This window comes from Eschscholzia californica, unplaced genomic scaffold (genome assembly GCF_041429995.1).
Source record: "Eschscholzia californica isolate CP2 unplaced genomic scaffold, dmEscCali1.0.p SCAF_5, whole genome shotgun sequence".
Taxonomy (NCBI): domain Eukaryota; kingdom Viridiplantae; phylum Streptophyta; class Magnoliopsida; order Ranunculales; family Papaveraceae; genus Eschscholzia; species Eschscholzia californica.
The window spans coordinates 51,316,067-51,332,359 of record NW_028238472.1 but is presented as its reverse complement, the minus strand read 5'-3'; the positions used below and the strand labels follow the sequence as shown (position 1 = coordinate 51,332,359).

At 37.2% G+C, this 16,293-nt stretch overlaps 3 protein-coding genes across 3 annotated transcripts; 2 read left to right on the top strand and 1 right to left on the bottom strand.

Annotated features, from left to right (window-relative positions):
* Window positions 1-847: 847 nt before the first annotated feature.
* LOC147540368 (Peptidase S41 family protein) lies at window positions 848-6,014 on the bottom strand. Its single transcript, XM_086643779.1, has 13 exons — window positions 5,526-6,014; window positions 4,777-4,858; window positions 4,542-4,672; window positions 4,141-4,227; window positions 3,779-3,857; window positions 3,572-3,663; window positions 3,265-3,300; window positions 2,599-2,718; window positions 2,403-2,489; window positions 2,154-2,303; window positions 1,954-2,061; window positions 990-1,271; window positions 848-933 (listed from the first exon to the last, which is right to left on the bottom strand). The coding sequence occupies exons 1-12, from the start codon at window positions 5,931-5,933 to the stop codon at window positions 990-992; spliced, it is 1,662 nt and encodes a 553-aa protein (XP_086499905.1). The 5' UTR covers window positions 5,934-6,014; the 3' UTR covers window positions 848-933.
* Window positions 6,015-9,508: 3,494 nt separating this feature from the next.
* On the top strand, window positions 9,509-10,756 carry LOC147540367 (NAC domain-containing protein 1-like). Its single transcript, XM_086644147.1, has 3 exons — window positions 9,509-9,744; window positions 9,949-10,214; window positions 10,339-10,756. The coding sequence occupies exons 1-3, from the start codon at window positions 9,585-9,587 to the stop codon at window positions 10,384-10,386; spliced, it is 474 nt and encodes a 157-aa protein (XP_086500273.1). The 5' UTR covers window positions 9,509-9,584; the 3' UTR covers window positions 10,387-10,756.
* A 2,259-nt stretch (window positions 10,757-13,015) lies between these two features.
* Window positions 13,016-15,718, top strand: LOC147540366 (chaperone protein dnaJ 6-like). Its single transcript, XM_086643258.1, has 8 exons — window positions 13,016-13,384; window positions 13,938-14,036; window positions 14,146-14,247; window positions 14,352-14,411; window positions 14,502-14,608; window positions 14,689-14,771; window positions 15,158-15,248; window positions 15,344-15,718. Exons 1-8 carry the CDS (start codon window positions 13,283-13,285, stop codon window positions 15,555-15,557), a joined length of 858 nt encoding a protein of 285 aa, XP_086499384.1. The 5' UTR covers window positions 13,016-13,282; the 3' UTR covers window positions 15,558-15,718.
* The last annotated feature ends 575 nt before the right edge of the window (window positions 15,719-16,293 follow it).

The window sequence follows — 16,293 nt, the reverse complement described above, 5'->3', positions numbered from 1 at the left end:
TGCAGTAGGCCTCGAAAAAAATGAGAAAAGATAAAGGAGCAAAGGAATAAGATCTCAGAGGAAAAGGAGTTCAAGAAGAGTGTTGAAAAATGGGTTGAGCTCAAAATTAAGGAGAAAATGATTTTTTATTTCATTATGTTGGATTGATAGCATTAATTGAAATATAAATAAGGATCAAAGTACTTTTTTTCTTTCTATTAATGATTATACGATATGACACTTGATTCATTAACCAATTTTATTGTGCTCGAATTTTATGGCGTAATATGTTTACTAAAAGATTATATAACTAGATAAGAAAAATAATAGAAGATGCTACAAAAACAAAGCTATTTTGGGTCTATATAGAAATTAACCATCTATCAATAGAGTGAAAAAAAATCCATTAAGAGACATAAAGAGTTGACCCAAACGAGGATTTGTTAATTTCGTTTAGGTCTGGGGTTGGCCTTGACTTGTAGTCTTTTCTAGTATTGCTCATTAGACAATTCATCTTTTCATCCTTTCTGTTGTATTTTAAGGAGATAGTAGCTTGGTACTAGAATCTTTTCAATATTTAGATTAAGCACGCATAAAATTCAGAGAAAGAGAGTTATAGTCCCTCATCACGTAGAGAACGTCTGGAGCCTTGGCTATAGATCTATCCTCAAGCTTAGTAACTCTCGAGGCCTTCTGGACAGGTTCATAGAACATTTTTCAGGAACGAAACCTAGTATCCTTTCACGGGGTAAAATTTCAGCACACGAATTCGTCGAGTCGAACTTTACTCCGTGACAATCCAGTGGGCTTGGGCCCGGGTGTCTAAGTGCAAACAATATCAGATAACTGCTAAGGCTTGAGGTGTTAGTGGGAGATAATAGTTTATTTTATACACATCAATTTGGAATCTCACTACATACAGATTGAAAAGTTTGTGTTTCTATATATATATATATATATATATATATATATATATATATATATATATATATATATATATATATATATATTCAAGAAGCCGAGCCTTTGGATTCTTGAATCTCTAACTGACGCTCAGCTACCATTATACAAGAATCTGCCTCCAAGGAGGAGGCTGAATTGGGTTTACTATTTACTTTGAAGAAGGATGATTCTTTTTCATCTTCTTCTTTGGGTTGAGAAGAAGATAGCATATCAGTTGAGCATTGAACATCAGGAGTAATCCCAACTTTATCAATGTCATGAAGTGCAGGTGATACATACTTTGCCACTGTTATGAACAGAGCCGAACCGTCGTCCAACTCCGTAACACTCTGCATATCAAACAAAAAACCACAGTAAGAAACTCAATGACGTAACGGGTCCTTCAGTACATCTTTGTGATTATGACTATTAGCATTATCCCACATTGTCTGAGCATTAGAGTTTGTAACGAGTCTCAGGCAGTTGTTTCCTAGCAAGTTAACTTCAATAGAAGTCAGGCCCAATGGCCTGTTAACATGGTATCAGAACTAGTATTTTAGGGATGGGTGGGGATTTCGTGACCTTAGACCTGTGTCAAGGGTGTGCGTCGAGTGACTCCAGCCCTAGCGTTGGGGGAAGGTATTAACATCATCGGGCATAGCGTGGGAATTAGAATTTGTGAAGTAGATAAGTCTTGGCAATCCTAGCCTTACAAGCTAGCTTTCAAGGAGAGTTAAGCCCAATGACCTCTAACATGGTATTGGAGCTAGTGTTTCAGGTATGAGTCATAATTTCATAACCTTAGTCTTGTATGGAGGGAGTGTGTCAAGTGAGTTCGCCCTAGCTTTGAGGGGAGGTATTAACATTATCTGGCTTCGTCATGGCATTAGAACTCGTGAGGTAGATAGGTTTTGGACAACTCTTTCCTTGTAAGTTTGTTTTCAAAGAGAGTTAGGCCTAACATCCTCTAAAACTACATGTCTTGATAAACTATACAAGAAAATATTATCGTTATTCGGCTTGAGAATGTACCTGAATTTTTCCTTTGCCGAAGGTTTTATGCCCTACAAGGATAGCTCGGCCATTGTCGTGCAATGCTCCTGCTAGAATCTCACTAGCACTTGCGCTTCCTTCGTTCACCTGTTTTTAAATAATCAAGTCCTTAATAATAATGATCATGGACTTGTTCTTTTTTCGAAATCTATCAAGAACATATAATCTATCCAACTTACAAGCACAACAAGAGGATCACGGGTTAAAGCATGTCCATTAACCATATTAATCGGTAACATATTCCCATCTCGATCGATTGTATTTACAAGAGTCTCATCTCCATCTAGCCATATTTGAGCTACATCTAATCCAGCTTTAACTAACCCTCCCTGTTAAAAAAAACACATTAGCCATTAGCTTGAAAAAGAAAAATCAAGGATGAACTTAAGATATCTCAACAATTTTGCATAGGAAAAATGAAAACTTACCGGGTTATTACGTAAATCTAGTATATATGACTCGACTCCTTGGTTCTCCATTTCTTGAATAGCATTTTCCATTTCATCGGCAGCAGTCTAGTTACGGAAACACAGTTAAGGAGTAGCACCGAGTAGGATGAACGAGTAGAAAAGAAAATTCGTTATCTCATAATTGATGCTAGTAAACTGATTTAGCAAGAAGGACCTGAGAGAAAGCCGAGAGCTTCACATATCCTGTCTTGAATGGATGTCCGTTTGAGGTTTGGTGAGATATGACAGCACTATATATTGGTGAAAGCCTAATATATTCTCGAGATAGTTTCACCTTCAAGCAGAAATATAAAAATTAAACACTATGATTCGTCGATAAGTCACTTGAAAGAGGAATACAGTATCTTAGCCTAGTTGACCCTTTTGGTCATCCTGCCATTGTTCTCATTTCTTGATATTTGAAGATGCGCATCTCCATGAGATGTCCATAATGAGCGGTAAGATGGTCCCGAGTTGTTAACTAGGAGGTAAAGTTTGGGGTTAATGTTGCACGACTACGCTTTTGTAATTTTGTAGAAACTCCCTAGGCCAAATTTTATTTTGTAAAAAAGGATCTGACAAATTTTTTCTAGGCTTCACCTCCCTAGTAAGGTTTGCACGGGGTTTGAGCTAGTAAGGTTTGCGCAAGTTGGCATATTTTGAACTTGGTTTGCGCAGATTGCAGAGGTTGGGAGCCTAAGCCTATAAAAAGAATTGGCATGTCTTTTTAAGCAAGACTAACACGAAATTTTGGTCTTCGACCTAATTTCCTTAACTCCTTTGAAAATTTGTTAACTCATTGATGGATTGAAATAGAGATGTCAAGTAGATAGAGAGATACCTCTTGGAGACCCGAATCACTTCCTAACTTTTTACCCTGAAAAACGGAACAAAAACGATAAAAATTAGTTCATCACTTGAAGAATTCTCTTGAGGGAAATGGAGATTATCTTACTTCAAATTCGTTTCAGAAAAAAATTGTTCATCTTATGTTTGAGAAGACGCGAGTGGAGAAATTCACAAGTAGTAATATCCCAAATGTATAATGTAGTTGATCTATCTATCTAGACGCTTAACTATTAGAGTCTCCGTAAAAAACGGTTATACTAGAAGACATCTTATTCGAAGAGATACAGATAGAAATTTACATGGTGAAGTAGTTTTACTGTAACAGTTGTTCCGACCCGTCCTCTAAGTTTCTCAGCTGCTGCTTCTCCATTAATTCCTTCAAGCTTTTCCCCTGAAAACAACAAAACCGAAACATTTTATAGGCGCTTAAAGTGGAACAGGAAACATGAGTAGGCTATTCGGCTTAATCCGTCTGTAGATTCGCGTTTGCTAGTGAAAGTATATACCGTCGATCTCAAGTAGCTCATCTCCTTCATGTATCCCGGCACGGGCAGCTGGGCTTTCATTTATGCAGGAAACAACAATCTGCAGTTTTATCAAGAAAGATGAATAAAATTGGTTCAAACTCACTCAATTTTGAATTATTGGTGATTTGCAATGACAATGTAAAGACTAAGGCGATGCTTGTTTTTTTTCTCTGTCTGAGTTGAAATCCGACTCTAAGTTTGAGTTACGTTTGACTCATCTCAATGGTTGTTTGGTTGATTTTGGGTCCATTCGAGTCAGACGATTCAGCTTGAGGCGAGTCAAATTCAGACAATGGAGAAAAGAAACACCAACCTAATTATGGCATTAGAAAGGTTCTTACCAAGTGCCCAGAGTTTGGATCAACATTAATGAAAAGTCCAACTCCTTGCAGATTTCCATCACTTCCAATTCTGAAACTTTGATACTCCTGCAAATACAAACCAATTCCTTGGAAATAAATCTTCAAACAGAAATATGTATGATTTTGTGACTACCCAAGCTCAACAATTATCGATATTGTCCTCGCTTTTCAAGTCGAGCCCAAACCCAATGGTTACAAGGTTTTGTTCCTGGCGAAGGCTCCACAAGCCGACACAAAAAGCTTCTACACGTACTAAGCTTGAACTCGCACCTACAGGCTACAGCCCAGGCTCGAGACGTCTTCCCTAGCGATGTGGGACTATCACCATATATATAACCCTTTCGTAAAGGACACAAACATAATTAATGAAGAAATAGAACCTTTGGGCTTATAAGTCTAGTAAAAGGATCTCCAAGAGTAGAAAGCATTCCGCTAATCTTGTTATATGCTGCATCAGCTGATCTCAATGGAAACATTTCCACCATTGTTTGTTGAAGCTTTAAATCCCAATCTGTAGAACAAAACAAAAACAAGTACTTGGATATGAATTTTGTTCTATGTAGAAGAATCACTAATTTAAGGCAATGATGAGAAAAAGAAGCCATATCTTATTACCTTGATGATTATAAGTAGGATCGATGAATGTTTCTCGAATCAAACCCCATGCTTCAACAAGAGTTCTTTGAACTGTATTGACCTAACAATATCATATCAAAACTTAAGAAGTCCATCTCACTAACATTATGCAGGGGAAATTCGATACCCCTATGATCCGTCCCTAATCGAGGTAGAAACATTAGCAGGCTAGCCTACCAAACTTCTGTTTAGATGACTTGTAGGTTCAACTTCCTTTCAGATTTGTACTAACTAGCCGAAGTAGTAGATTATATAAATTATAAAGCTATAAACAAATCATTCCGTTTAGTTCACCATGTAATAGTCCCACTTTTCTTGGAGAGCATCCGGAGCTTGGGATTAGAGCTCAAGTTTAGTAACTGTCGAGGCGTTTTTGGTGGGTTCCTGCTTTCCTGGAGGCTTCGTCATGAACAAAACTCCGTACCCGTTGGACTTGAGTCTGGTCTAAAGCGGACACAATGTCGATAGCTGCTAAGGCTTCGGTCGCTACAGGTGGTACTAGAGCCGTACACGGCTCGTCTGCGAAGGTGGGGGATGAATAGTCCCGTATTCCCTAGGATATAGGTGCAACCTCGAGCTTAGTAAGTGTCGAGGCCTATGGTGTAGGCTCATAAAGCGTTCGCCACGACCAAAACCGGTAAATTCAGTACTACTACTACTACTTCTACTACTGTTCTACCAAGTAAATTCAGTACTATAATTGAAAGAAACATATGATTAGGTATTACCTCACGAGCTCGAGAAACAGGGAAAGCAACTGTGAGCGATTCAGAAAGAGCTGGATAATCACAGTAAACTACTGAAGTTAAAGCAGCAACACCAGCAGCAAAACCCACTAAATTTCGTCTAATTGAGCCACCCAATCTATTTGTATCTGAAACTGAATCGTTCTTGCACTTGACACCATTAGAATCCTGAAAGAAATCTAAACCCTTTCCTGATTGACTTGTGAATTTATGAAATCCTAATGAAGTAGTATAATGTTTGGGTTTAATCAAATTATGATTGATTTTTCTTGAATAAATGTGATTTGAATGAAAGAAAGGAATAAGATTAAGTTTTGAAGAAATGGGTTGAAGAGATGATTGGTGGGGAAAGAGAGTTATGGGGTTTGATTTAGGGTTTATAACTTCCATTTTTAATGTGTTTTTGGATTAACAACCATTGAAGGAGAAGAAGAAGGGGTTAGAGGTTAGTGAGAAGATTCAATTTGGAGGGGGTCCCACAAGAAGGGGAATCTCCAAGTTTATGTGGTTATTCTACTTGTGTGAGTAACTCACTACTAGATTACTTACACGTGGATATAGAATGAGTGGTTGGTATATCATTCCAACCCATCAAAATTTGGCATGGATGAATGTTACAAAGCACGAGCTAAAAACAGAAAATACAAGTTTGAAGCATATAGTTGTACCATAGGACGCGGGACCATCTTGAGTTTAGCAGCAAGTCTGCAACTCATCTTGACTCGAACATGAGTTTATGAGACACAAACACAACTCCATAAAACTTTCAAACAGAACAGTCCACAATTATCCTAAAAACACAAAGATGAATAACAACTCTTTGGGTAGAGTTGAAGAGGAATTGCTCTAGGCAAGATGGTTGTAGTGGTGTGGTAATGGTGGCACTGAATTTCGGATTTGGCGGTGATTAATGGTAGTGGTGGGGGTGTGACTAGATTTGTGGCTGGGGTGGTGGTGGTGTTGGAGATGTGGGTTGTGGTTAATGGTGGCGGTGGTGGGATTTGTGATGGATTTCAGTGATTTAGTGGCGGGATGGGGGTTTGATTGAATTAGATGGATAGATCTGGTTGTGTTTGGTATGGTGGTGTGGTGGAGGGTTCCGTGGTGTTGGTTAGTGATGGTGGTGGTGGTGGCGAGGAGGGTGGTGGTTAATAGTGGTGGTACGGAGACAGGTAGAAGACAGAGATTCTTTAGTATTTTATCGTTATACAATAAAATTGGCGGCGATGGCTTTACCGGTGACGGATGCGGTTTTCCGATGACGGATGCAGTTTTCTGGTAATGGATGCAGTTTTCCGGTGACATGGACGGTTTTCCGGTGACATCATCGGTAGTTATTTTAGTCTATTTTCAGTTATTTTGTCGACCTTTAGGGTCTTTTCATTCTCGACCTTTAGGGTCTTTTCATCCACGATCTTTAGGACCTTTTTATCTTTCGACCTTTAAGGTCATTTTATCGAGTCGGTGTCTAGTCAATTTCTTTCTCTTTATGAGGCACTTTACATTTAAAGGTATGTAACTCTCATGAAGTCGTTAGAGGAGAGAAATAACAATTATCATCCATGTAACATTGTGATTTAATCATTTATGAATGAAATGGTTCACATGGTTTCAAAAAAAAAAAAAATAAGTTTTAAGCGTTGGAATCATCAGACTCCAGAGTTACCCATAGACTTCTCTCAAAAGAAAAATAATGTATCTAATAGTCTGCCGCCAAAGTAAGAGAAATTGAATACTTGGTAGTTAGGGTTGTTGTTCCAGGTCAAGTCGAAAGACTCAACGAAATCAGTTAAAAAATGTAGCAAGGGTACGAATGGTAGAGGCGGGGTGTTAATAAACTTGTACTCCAAGACAAATAAAGAACAAATCCCCTTCGAGTAGTAAAGCTTATTAATTTATGAGGGTCAAACAGTTAACCCAAAAGAAATAAGGGCCCAACTTGAGTAGAAACTCCACGATAAGGGTGTCCGAAACAATAATATGTATAAACCCAATAGCAGGAAAGTAAGTTGGGCCTTGAACACACCACGAAGCCCACTAAATTGTAATAGTCCACCAAAGAAATTGTGTGTGAGCAAGTGTATAGACACATGTACCATATGTGTTGTTTCTTAAACTAAATACTCTACTTCACGAGACAATCCCACTTAATCAGCTGAGAAGTAGTAAACAATAGGTCGGAAATTAGAAAGAAAAGTAGTCATGCATTGGTTTCTCTCTCCTCCACTTACACGTGGGGGTGCGTCTTAGTTTTCTCCAATATCTTCATTTTCCACTAACCACAAATTTATTTTAACACTATTGTCATTAACGGTGAATTAACCCAAAATAGCTCACTCAAGATTTCTTTTTTTTTGAACTCTAGAAATAAGCTCATAAAAAGTTTCAATATAAATGAACTTAAACATGAAATAGAAAATGCTCATATTCCATTCATGAGCTCTTTGTTCATGAACTTTTCGTGAATTCTGCTCTCGTGATTGATGGGAGATTGGACGGAATCTAATGTTGTTTTCGGTGTACCGATTTAACGAGTTGTCTCAACTAGTCTCTTAAGCGAGTCACTGGTGAAACAGGTTACTACTTTGATTTTATTTGTAAATCAATCAAAAACACTTTCGTTCGAGATTAATGGAGAAAGACTAAAGAAGATAACAACTTAATATCTTTCGTATTTCTAACCGATAACGTCTGTTATCCAGAAAAGATGATTCATAGTAGAATCTCACTATCGATTTAAGATCGGAAACAGGAATGGTATTCCTTCTGGATTTTCTGATTTAATTATTTCAGAATCAACACACTTCTGATTTGATCAAGAAATCAGATAAACTAAAAAAAAATATAATAGGATAAGAAGAAAATTATTTTTAATCGAGACGAGGTATTCCTCTTTCTTTAAGACAATCGACGACGTGTATAGTACCACACACACAAATATTTAGTTTTTGTTGAAAACTCTCGCACATACATTAGTCACCGCAATTCTGTCGCTCTTTTTCCATTTTCCCTTTTTGGATCACTCTCTACTATCTTTTCATACAATATTCACATGGATTTTCTCTCAGATCTCATGTATATACTCACCATAATTACCTCTCTATCTCTTTCATAACCATAATGTTAATATCAATTATCATACTCTCTTTTCACTCGCTCTAATCCATTTTAGTACAATTACTTCAAATCGTGGTTTTTTATATATCTAACACCGAGTTAAGTATTACGTTTTGTCAAATGGATTCATACCAAGAGTTAAGTATTACGTTTTGTCGGTCAATATATCTTAGCCTTTATCGACGAGTCGTAGTGTTTAATATTTATATTTCTAGTTGAAGGTGAAACTATCTTAAGAATATATTAGGCTTTCACCAATCAATATATAGTAATGTTATCTCTCACCAAACCTCAAACGGGCATCCATTCAAGACAGGATATGTGAAGCTCTCGGCTTTCTCTCGGGTCGGTCAATAGTTTACTAGCATCAATTATGAGATTTTATATTTTGAAAGAAACCAAACCTCAAACGGGTTTAATGTTTACATAAATGGGTATTTGATTTTGATGTTCATCTTCTTGTATTGCTCATAGTTTCAATTTTACTTGTTTAAATTCATATAACCATACAGATAGATAGATAGATATATGCTTGAGCTGGATGATGACGTACTGTTTTCGTTATATGTTTTTTGATATAGATTTTCGAAAATTTTGAGCGTTTAACTTTGTCCAAAAAAAAAAATTATAGGGGACCCATTGACTTTCTATATCATGAGTTTTGGGCAGAATCTAAACAACCTTATCTAAACCACAACCGTAATTCTCTCCATTTCTTTCTATTTTCTCATTTTGGATACTAATAATTGTCTAAACTACAATCTCATCATATATATATATATATTAGTAACCACAATCGACCTCTTTCATCTCTTCCATAACCATAATATAAATATCATACTCTCTTTCACTCTACCTACATAAGCAGTATTACTGAAATCTTCTTCTTCTTCATCATCAATATCACCTTTAATTAATTGTCAAATGGAGAATCCATTCCCCCTCCTTGAGAATCCTGGGGTTAAGTTCAAACCCAAAGATCAAGATTTGATTACTTTACTCGGATTTAAAATCAGCGGTCAACCTTTTTGGTGCAACATCCAAACCATTCAGTTATACAATATTCATGCCGATCAACTCGATGGTTAGTTCTTCCTTTAATTTTTATTTAAAGTTTCTTTCAATAATATTTTCTTGTTCTTTGATGAGTGATTTCCTTCACATACCCACAAAGTTTAAAGTTTAAGTCTTGTAGATATATATATATATATATATATATATATATATGTAATTATAGATTTATGTACTATTGTATGTATTACTTACGGTTTTTTATTCATACTTGTAGATTTTTACAAGACTTCGGAAGAGAACGGAAGTTGGTTCTTATTCACCAAAAGAACACGACGATCTGAAAATGCAACTAGACCAAACCGTTGTACTCCAGGCGGATATTGGATTGCAACAACAGCAAGCCAGTCTATCAGAAGTAAAGAGCCTAAAAAGGAAATTGGGACGAAAAACACTTTGGTTTACTACAAGGGGACCCCATCGGAATCTATTAAAACAAATTTCATAATGCACGAATACGTATTAGCAACTTCCACCTCTAAGGTACATATGTGAAAACTAAAGACATCGTCATAATGTTATTGCTTCAATTTTTTTTACAGTTACTTATAATAATTTAATTTATTAACTTGATTGATTAACTTTCGATTTTTAATATATATTGCAGTTCGAAGAATGGGTTGTCTGCAGGATTCACATGAACAAGAATAGTTAAACAAATAACTCAATACAAGTGATGGAAAATGTCATCAATAAAGTCATTGAAGAAGCTAAGGAGGCAGAAGAAGCAGATGATGCTGATATGTGGAACGAGTTATGCGAAGAATTACATAAAGTTTGATTATAAAAATTGATATAGCCGTTTGGGTAGTAGTTAATGTATATAGGAGAACTACATGCACTTGATCCAGTTGAAGTCGGTTTAGTCCGACCCCTCATTGGTATGTAGGCAGCCCTAAAGTTACCTGGGTCCAGTGCTTCTATATAATTAACAAAAAAAATGTTACAGAAAGTCGAAAATCGGTATTATCTAACTGTAAAGATACAGGTTAAGTGTTTGAATTAATGTTATCGTTATATTCTAATCTTCTTCTCAAGGTACTGGTTGAGTGTTTTAAGTTGGCAACATTTACTAAGCTTGAACTCGCAACTGTAGGCCAGGCTCTGGACGCCCTCCCAAGCAATGTGGAACTATCTTGTTATATGCTGCATCAGCTGATCTTAATGGCAACATTTCCACCATCGTTTGTTGAAGCTTTAGATCCCAATCTGCAAAACCAACAAAAACAAACACTTCGATGTGAACTTTGTTCCATGAAGAAGAATCACTAATTTAAGGAAAAAGAAGAAGCCATTATTATTACCTTGATGATTATAAGTAGGATGGATGAAGGTTTCTCGAATCAAACCCCATGCTTCAACAAGAGTTCTTTGAACTGTATTCACCTTACAATATCATACCAAAACTTAAAGAAGTCCATTTCACAAACATAAATGGAGGAGAAATCTGATACCCCTACTACGCTACGATCCACCACGAACCGAGCTAGAAACATTCACAGACTAGCCCTATCAAACTTTTCGTTTAGATGGCTTCTAGGTTCAACTTCTTTTATGGATTTGTACTAAGTTACAAACTAACCAAAGTAGTAGCTTGTGTAGAGATTAACCAAACCCCCTCTATAGACAAACAAAAAGGAAACAGATGCACCATTTCTTTGTTCTTTTGCTTATTGTCTTGTTTGGTAAGTCGTTCACTACACCATGTAATGGCCTTACATCGCTTGGAGACGTCCGAAACTTGGGACATAGGTGCGAACTGAAACTTAGAAAGTATCGAGGTCTTTTGGATGAACCCATAAAGTCTTCCTCGGGAACAAAACTCCATACCCGACTTCGATCTGGTTGTCTAAAGCGGACACAAATATTGTCGACAACTGATAAGGCTTCGGTCATAACAGGTTATATTAGAGTCGGACAAGGCTCATCTCCAAAGGTGGGTTGTGGGGGATGTAATAGTCCCACATTGCTTAGGAGAGGCTCGGAAGCCTAGGCTTTAGGTGCAAGCTCGAGCTTAATAAATGTCGAGGCCTTTTGTGTAGGCTCATAGAGCCAGCCTTCGTCATGACCAAACCCAGTACTCGTTGGGCTTGCACCTAAAGCGGACACAAATATTGTCGACAACTGATAAGGCTTCGGTCATAACAGGTTATATTAGAGTCGGACAAGGCTCATCTCCAAAGGTGGGTTGTGGGGGGATGTAATAGTCCCACATTGCTTAGGAGAGGCTCGGAAGCCTAGGCTTTAGGTGCAAGCTCGAGCTTAATAAATGTCGAGGAGCCAGCCTTCGTCATGACCAAACCCAGTACTCGTTGGGCTTGGGTCAAGTTTTCTAAAGCGATTAGGTATTACCTCTGGAGTCGAGAAACAGGGAAAGCAACGGTGAGCGATTCAGAGAGAGGTGGATAATCCCAGTAAACTACTTAAGTTAAAGCGGGAACACCAACAGAAAAAACCCACTAAATTTCGCCTAATTGATTTACTATTAACACTACTTGTATTGGAATCACAACCCTTCTTACACTTGACACCATGAGAATCCTCAAAGAAATTCTAAACCCTTTTCCAATTGACTTCTGAATTTGTGAAATTCTGATGAAGTAGTATAAGTTTAGGGTGTTGATTGTTTTTGGAAAATGTCCCCATGCCCCGCAGTTAGGTATCTGTCTGGAGAGGATTTAGATTTTTTTCTTTGAATCTTGACTGTCCAAATGTCTTAGCCAAAATTTGACTGCGATAATGGTCGGCAAAGTGTCAGAGTTGATTTTTTCTTCCTTATGGTAACTTTTCAACTCAAATGAACTCACAATCCATCTAATTATTATATTATCTGTACTAATAAACAACCCACGACAGAAAATCGAACTTGATTCATGACTTAAAAAAAACTAACGATACCTTTGTATGTTCCACGTTCACTGTGAGCGAGGCAGGGGGTGGTCACTTTTATAAGTGCCACTTTTAGATTAGTATGTTCGACACTGCATCCAAAAGCGATATCACAGTCGATGTTAATAAAGTTTTCCAGATCTCACTGTGGACGAGGTTGGAGTCAGGTGCGGACAGTTTCTAATTGTAGTTAAAGGCGGAAAATTTACATCTTTTACCTTTTGGAGCAGTAGTACACTACACTCTAAACTTTTATCTTGTTGAAAGACTACAATCGAATCGATCGAGCCGAATCAAACCGGGTCGAGTCATGTCAGCCGCCCGAATAATTGACTCGGCTTCGGCCGACGATCTAGTAAAACCGTCACTTATTGGTTCGACTTCAAATTAAACTCAAACCGAAAAAATCGACCTGCCGCTCGCCCCTAGTTCTAAGTAGTCCCATACATGACATTGATACATCAGGAAGACGATGGAAAGTGGGGAGGTGTTTCATTAAATCTTTATGGCGGGGGAAATGAAACGGGCGGATGAGAAATGGCGGGAAAATTTTATTCCTGGTTAATGCTATAAAAACCCTAAACCCCACCTAAATACGAAGGTTCATCTAAGCCCTAATATTTAGCCCACCATTTCTTCGCTCTAAACTAAACTTGACTGAAATGGGGAAGAAGAAGAAAACTAGGGTTTCTGAAGAAAGCGCTGAGGAGAATGAAAATACAGATATGGGTCAATCCTCCCCAAAAGAGAACAGCTTGTATGAGGTAAATCACTTATTTCTCTTTCATATTCGATTTTTTTTAGGTCATTTTTTGTGAAGATAAGCATTTACAGTGTTCGATTTTGTGAAATTTCTTATGGGATATGGGTAAGATTTCGTTACCTTAGCTGGGTAATTTAGGGATTCGAACAGATGTGGTTATTCCCTCTTAGACACATTAGGGCACAAATTTGAACTCTGATCATTTAGGGCAAAAGTTTGATGTGAAGAAAACAATGAAATCTAGACTAAAAAGTTGAGATTTTGATCAAGTTTGAAGCTTGCTAAAGAAATCGTCACTACCATGGATTGATATTGTGCTCCTATTTTGATGTTGTGATATTTGCTTGTATCATGTGTATCTAGGGCACCTATGCTTGTGAGCAAGTGAGCGAGCTATATTCACTACTGGGTAGTTGTCTTCGATTGATTTAGGTCATGAGTAACAACACCGGTAGAGAAAATAGGCGATATGAGTTTGTGGATTAAAAATGCAGGTCTTTCTAGTCACTTATATTAGAGCAATGGTGGACACTTATAACCCATTGTTTTCGTAGGTTCTTGGTGTTGAGAGTTCAGCGTCTCAGCAAGAGATAAAGAAAGCATACTATAAATTGGCCTTGCGTCTTCATCCCGACAAGAATCCCGGTGACGAGGTAAAAAGTGGGAAACCTGATTTCCCATTGACGTTTTTGTACCAAGTACTTTTTATATGTTCTAACTTAATCACACAGATGGGTTTATATATTCGTTGTCTGTTTATAGGAAGCAAAAGAGAAATTTCAGCAACTACAGAAAGTGATATCAATTCTTGGGGACGAGGAAAAAAGGGCAGTCTATGATCAGACTGGTTGTATTGATGATGCTGTGAGTGACTCCTTCACTAGTTCAACTTGTCATATTATTTTTAACTCATAAGTTGTTTGATCAAGATGAAGATGCATTTTGCTTGTTTATGTCGTGATTATCAGGATCTTGCTAGTGAAGTTGCTCAAAACTTACAGGAATATTTCAGAACAGTGTTTAAAAAGGTAGAGGGGCCATTTCAGTTTCGTTCATCTTCTCTTTTTCATGCTTATCGTAATTTTATTTGTTAACTCACTTTGTATTTGTAATTGCAGGTCACAGAAGCTGATATCGAGGAGTTTGAAGCGAACTATAGAGGATCTGAATCAGAGAAGAATGATTTGAAAGATCTGTATAAGAAACATAAGGGTAACATGAACAGGTATATCCGTATATGGATCTAATCCATTCTTATGTTTTCAACAAGGATTTGGCTCCTGACATGAGTGTTTTTTTCAACAGGATTTTTTGTTCCATGCTCTGTTCAGATCCTAAGCTGGACTCGCATCGTTTTAAGGATATCCTTAATGAGGCAATATCTGCTGGTAATGTCTTTACTAATGAATTTGGATGGATTACTTTGAAACGCTTATCTATTATTGGTGAACGAAAGAACAATATTTCTCAAAAAAGGCATAGACAGAAATGATTACTTATTATTCGGTTATGTGGGTATACTCATTTTAGTAATAGTTTGCGTCATTAAAATTTCTTGTCATAAGAACAAAATACAAATAGCTTCTTACTAAGCTGTTTCTCTTATTGTCAAAGTTCAACTTAGCATTCAGAGTGCAATTCTACTACTTGATCATATCTATCTTAACAAGTTCAAAAAGTCGATTGGCACTCAAGTACTTAACCATTCTCCGATGTTATATATGAATTACACCCTTTTCAGATTTGATTCAACTATCACTTCTTTTCTGTACAGGGGAGTTGAAGAAAAGCAAAACCTATAAGAAATGGGAACAACAAGTTAATGAAACAAAACCTCCAATCGATCCACTAAGACGTAAAAGAAAGTGAGTTAGAAACATTGCTCGAGCGTGCATTATAAATTTAAATCGTAATCCGATGTTTTCTGTTAATACCAATCATACATCAAAACTTGTTGCAGATCGAATAAACAGTCGAAGGCAGAAGAAGAGAATCTACTTGCTGTTATCACTCAACGTCGAAGCAAAAGGAAAGAGCAATTTGACTCTATGTTCTCGTCGATGGTGTCAAAGTACAGCGGAAGCAAGTCAGAAATGGAGCCATCTGAAGAGGAGTTTGAAGCTGCACGAAAAAAACTCGAAAATAAGCAGGCCAAGAAGAGAAGACACAAATGAGGCAGCATTTAGAAATGTACCTTCACTTTAGCTTCTTACTGTTCTCATCCTTATCTTTATATCCTTACTATTTAACATGGATACTCTTTTCTTTTTTGTTGTTCGGAGAATCGTGTGGGATACTTGCAGTCATCTTAATGGATAAAATATGAGATTTTGTATGTACATCTTCTATATAATTGCACGTACTCGTTTTAGGATTATAAGATGTACTCGTTTAGGATCATAAGATATCCATTTAGATTAAAGTCTTATATGAACAATGAGGCTGAATAGGAGACGTATGAAACAAGAAACAAAAATAGGGGCAAAAAAAATTAAAATTTTGAGTCTCAAATGTGTACTTCAAAATAGTTTGCTTTGGAGTTTTTACTTCTAGCTTGGAGTTTGCTTATAGATATGATTTCTTTTTGTCGATATTTTTCGACTGCTGTTTTGAGAAATAAAGAAAAATCTTCGGGGCATAAAGGAAAAAGTGAGAGATAGAGGGAGATGGAGCAGGAGAAAGAGAAAGGAGGAGAGAAAGAGGGAGAAGTAGATAGAGAGAAATAGTGAGAGGGAGGGAGAAACAGAGAGAGAGAGAGAATCTACTTGCTGTTATCACTCAACGTCGAAGCAAAAGGAAAGAGCAATTTGACTCTATGTTCTCGTCGATGGTGTCAAAGTACAGCGGAAGCAAGTCAGAAATGGAGCCATCTGAAGAGGAGTTTGAAGCTGCACGAAAAAAACTCGAAAA

Excerpts from the sequence above, each read along its gene's own strand:
- LOC147540368 (XM_086643779.1), bottom strand. The coding sequence starts at position 5,933 with ATGGAAGTTATAAACCCTAAATCAAACCCCATAACTCTCTTTCCCCAC. Across the intron at positions 4,228-4,541 it reads CTAGACTTATAAGCCCAAAG|GAGTATCAAAGTTTCAGAAT; the intron begins GTTCTATTTCTT and ends TTGTATTTGCAG. Across the intron at positions 3,301-3,571 it reads CAGTAAAACTACTTCACCAT|GGTAAAAAGTTAGGAAGTGA; the intron begins GTAAATTTCTAT and ends TCCGTTTTTCAG.
- LOC147540367 (XM_086644147.1), top strand. The coding sequence starts at position 9,585 with ATGGAGAATCCATTCCCCCTCCTTGAGAATCCTGGGGTTAAGTTCAAA. Across the intron at positions 9,745-9,948 it reads TCATGCCGATCAACTCGATG|ATTTTTACAAGACTTCGGAA; the intron begins GTTAGTTCTTCC and ends TCATACTTGTAG. Across the intron at positions 10,215-10,338 it reads TAGCAACTTCCACCTCTAAG|TTCGAAGAATGGGTTGTCTG; the intron begins GTACATATGTGA and ends TATATATTGCAG.
- LOC147540366 (XM_086643258.1), top strand. The coding sequence starts at position 13,283 with ATGGGGAAGAAGAAGAAAACTAGGGTTTCTGAAGAAAGCGCTGAGGAG. Across the intron at positions 14,248-14,351 it reads CTGGTTGTATTGATGATGCT|GATCTTGCTAGTGAAGTTGC; the intron begins GTGAGTGACTCC and ends CGTGATTATCAG. Across the intron at positions 14,609-14,688 it reads CATAAGGGTAACATGAACAG|GATTTTTTGTTCCATGCTCT; the intron begins GTATATCCGTAT and ends TTTTTTCAACAG.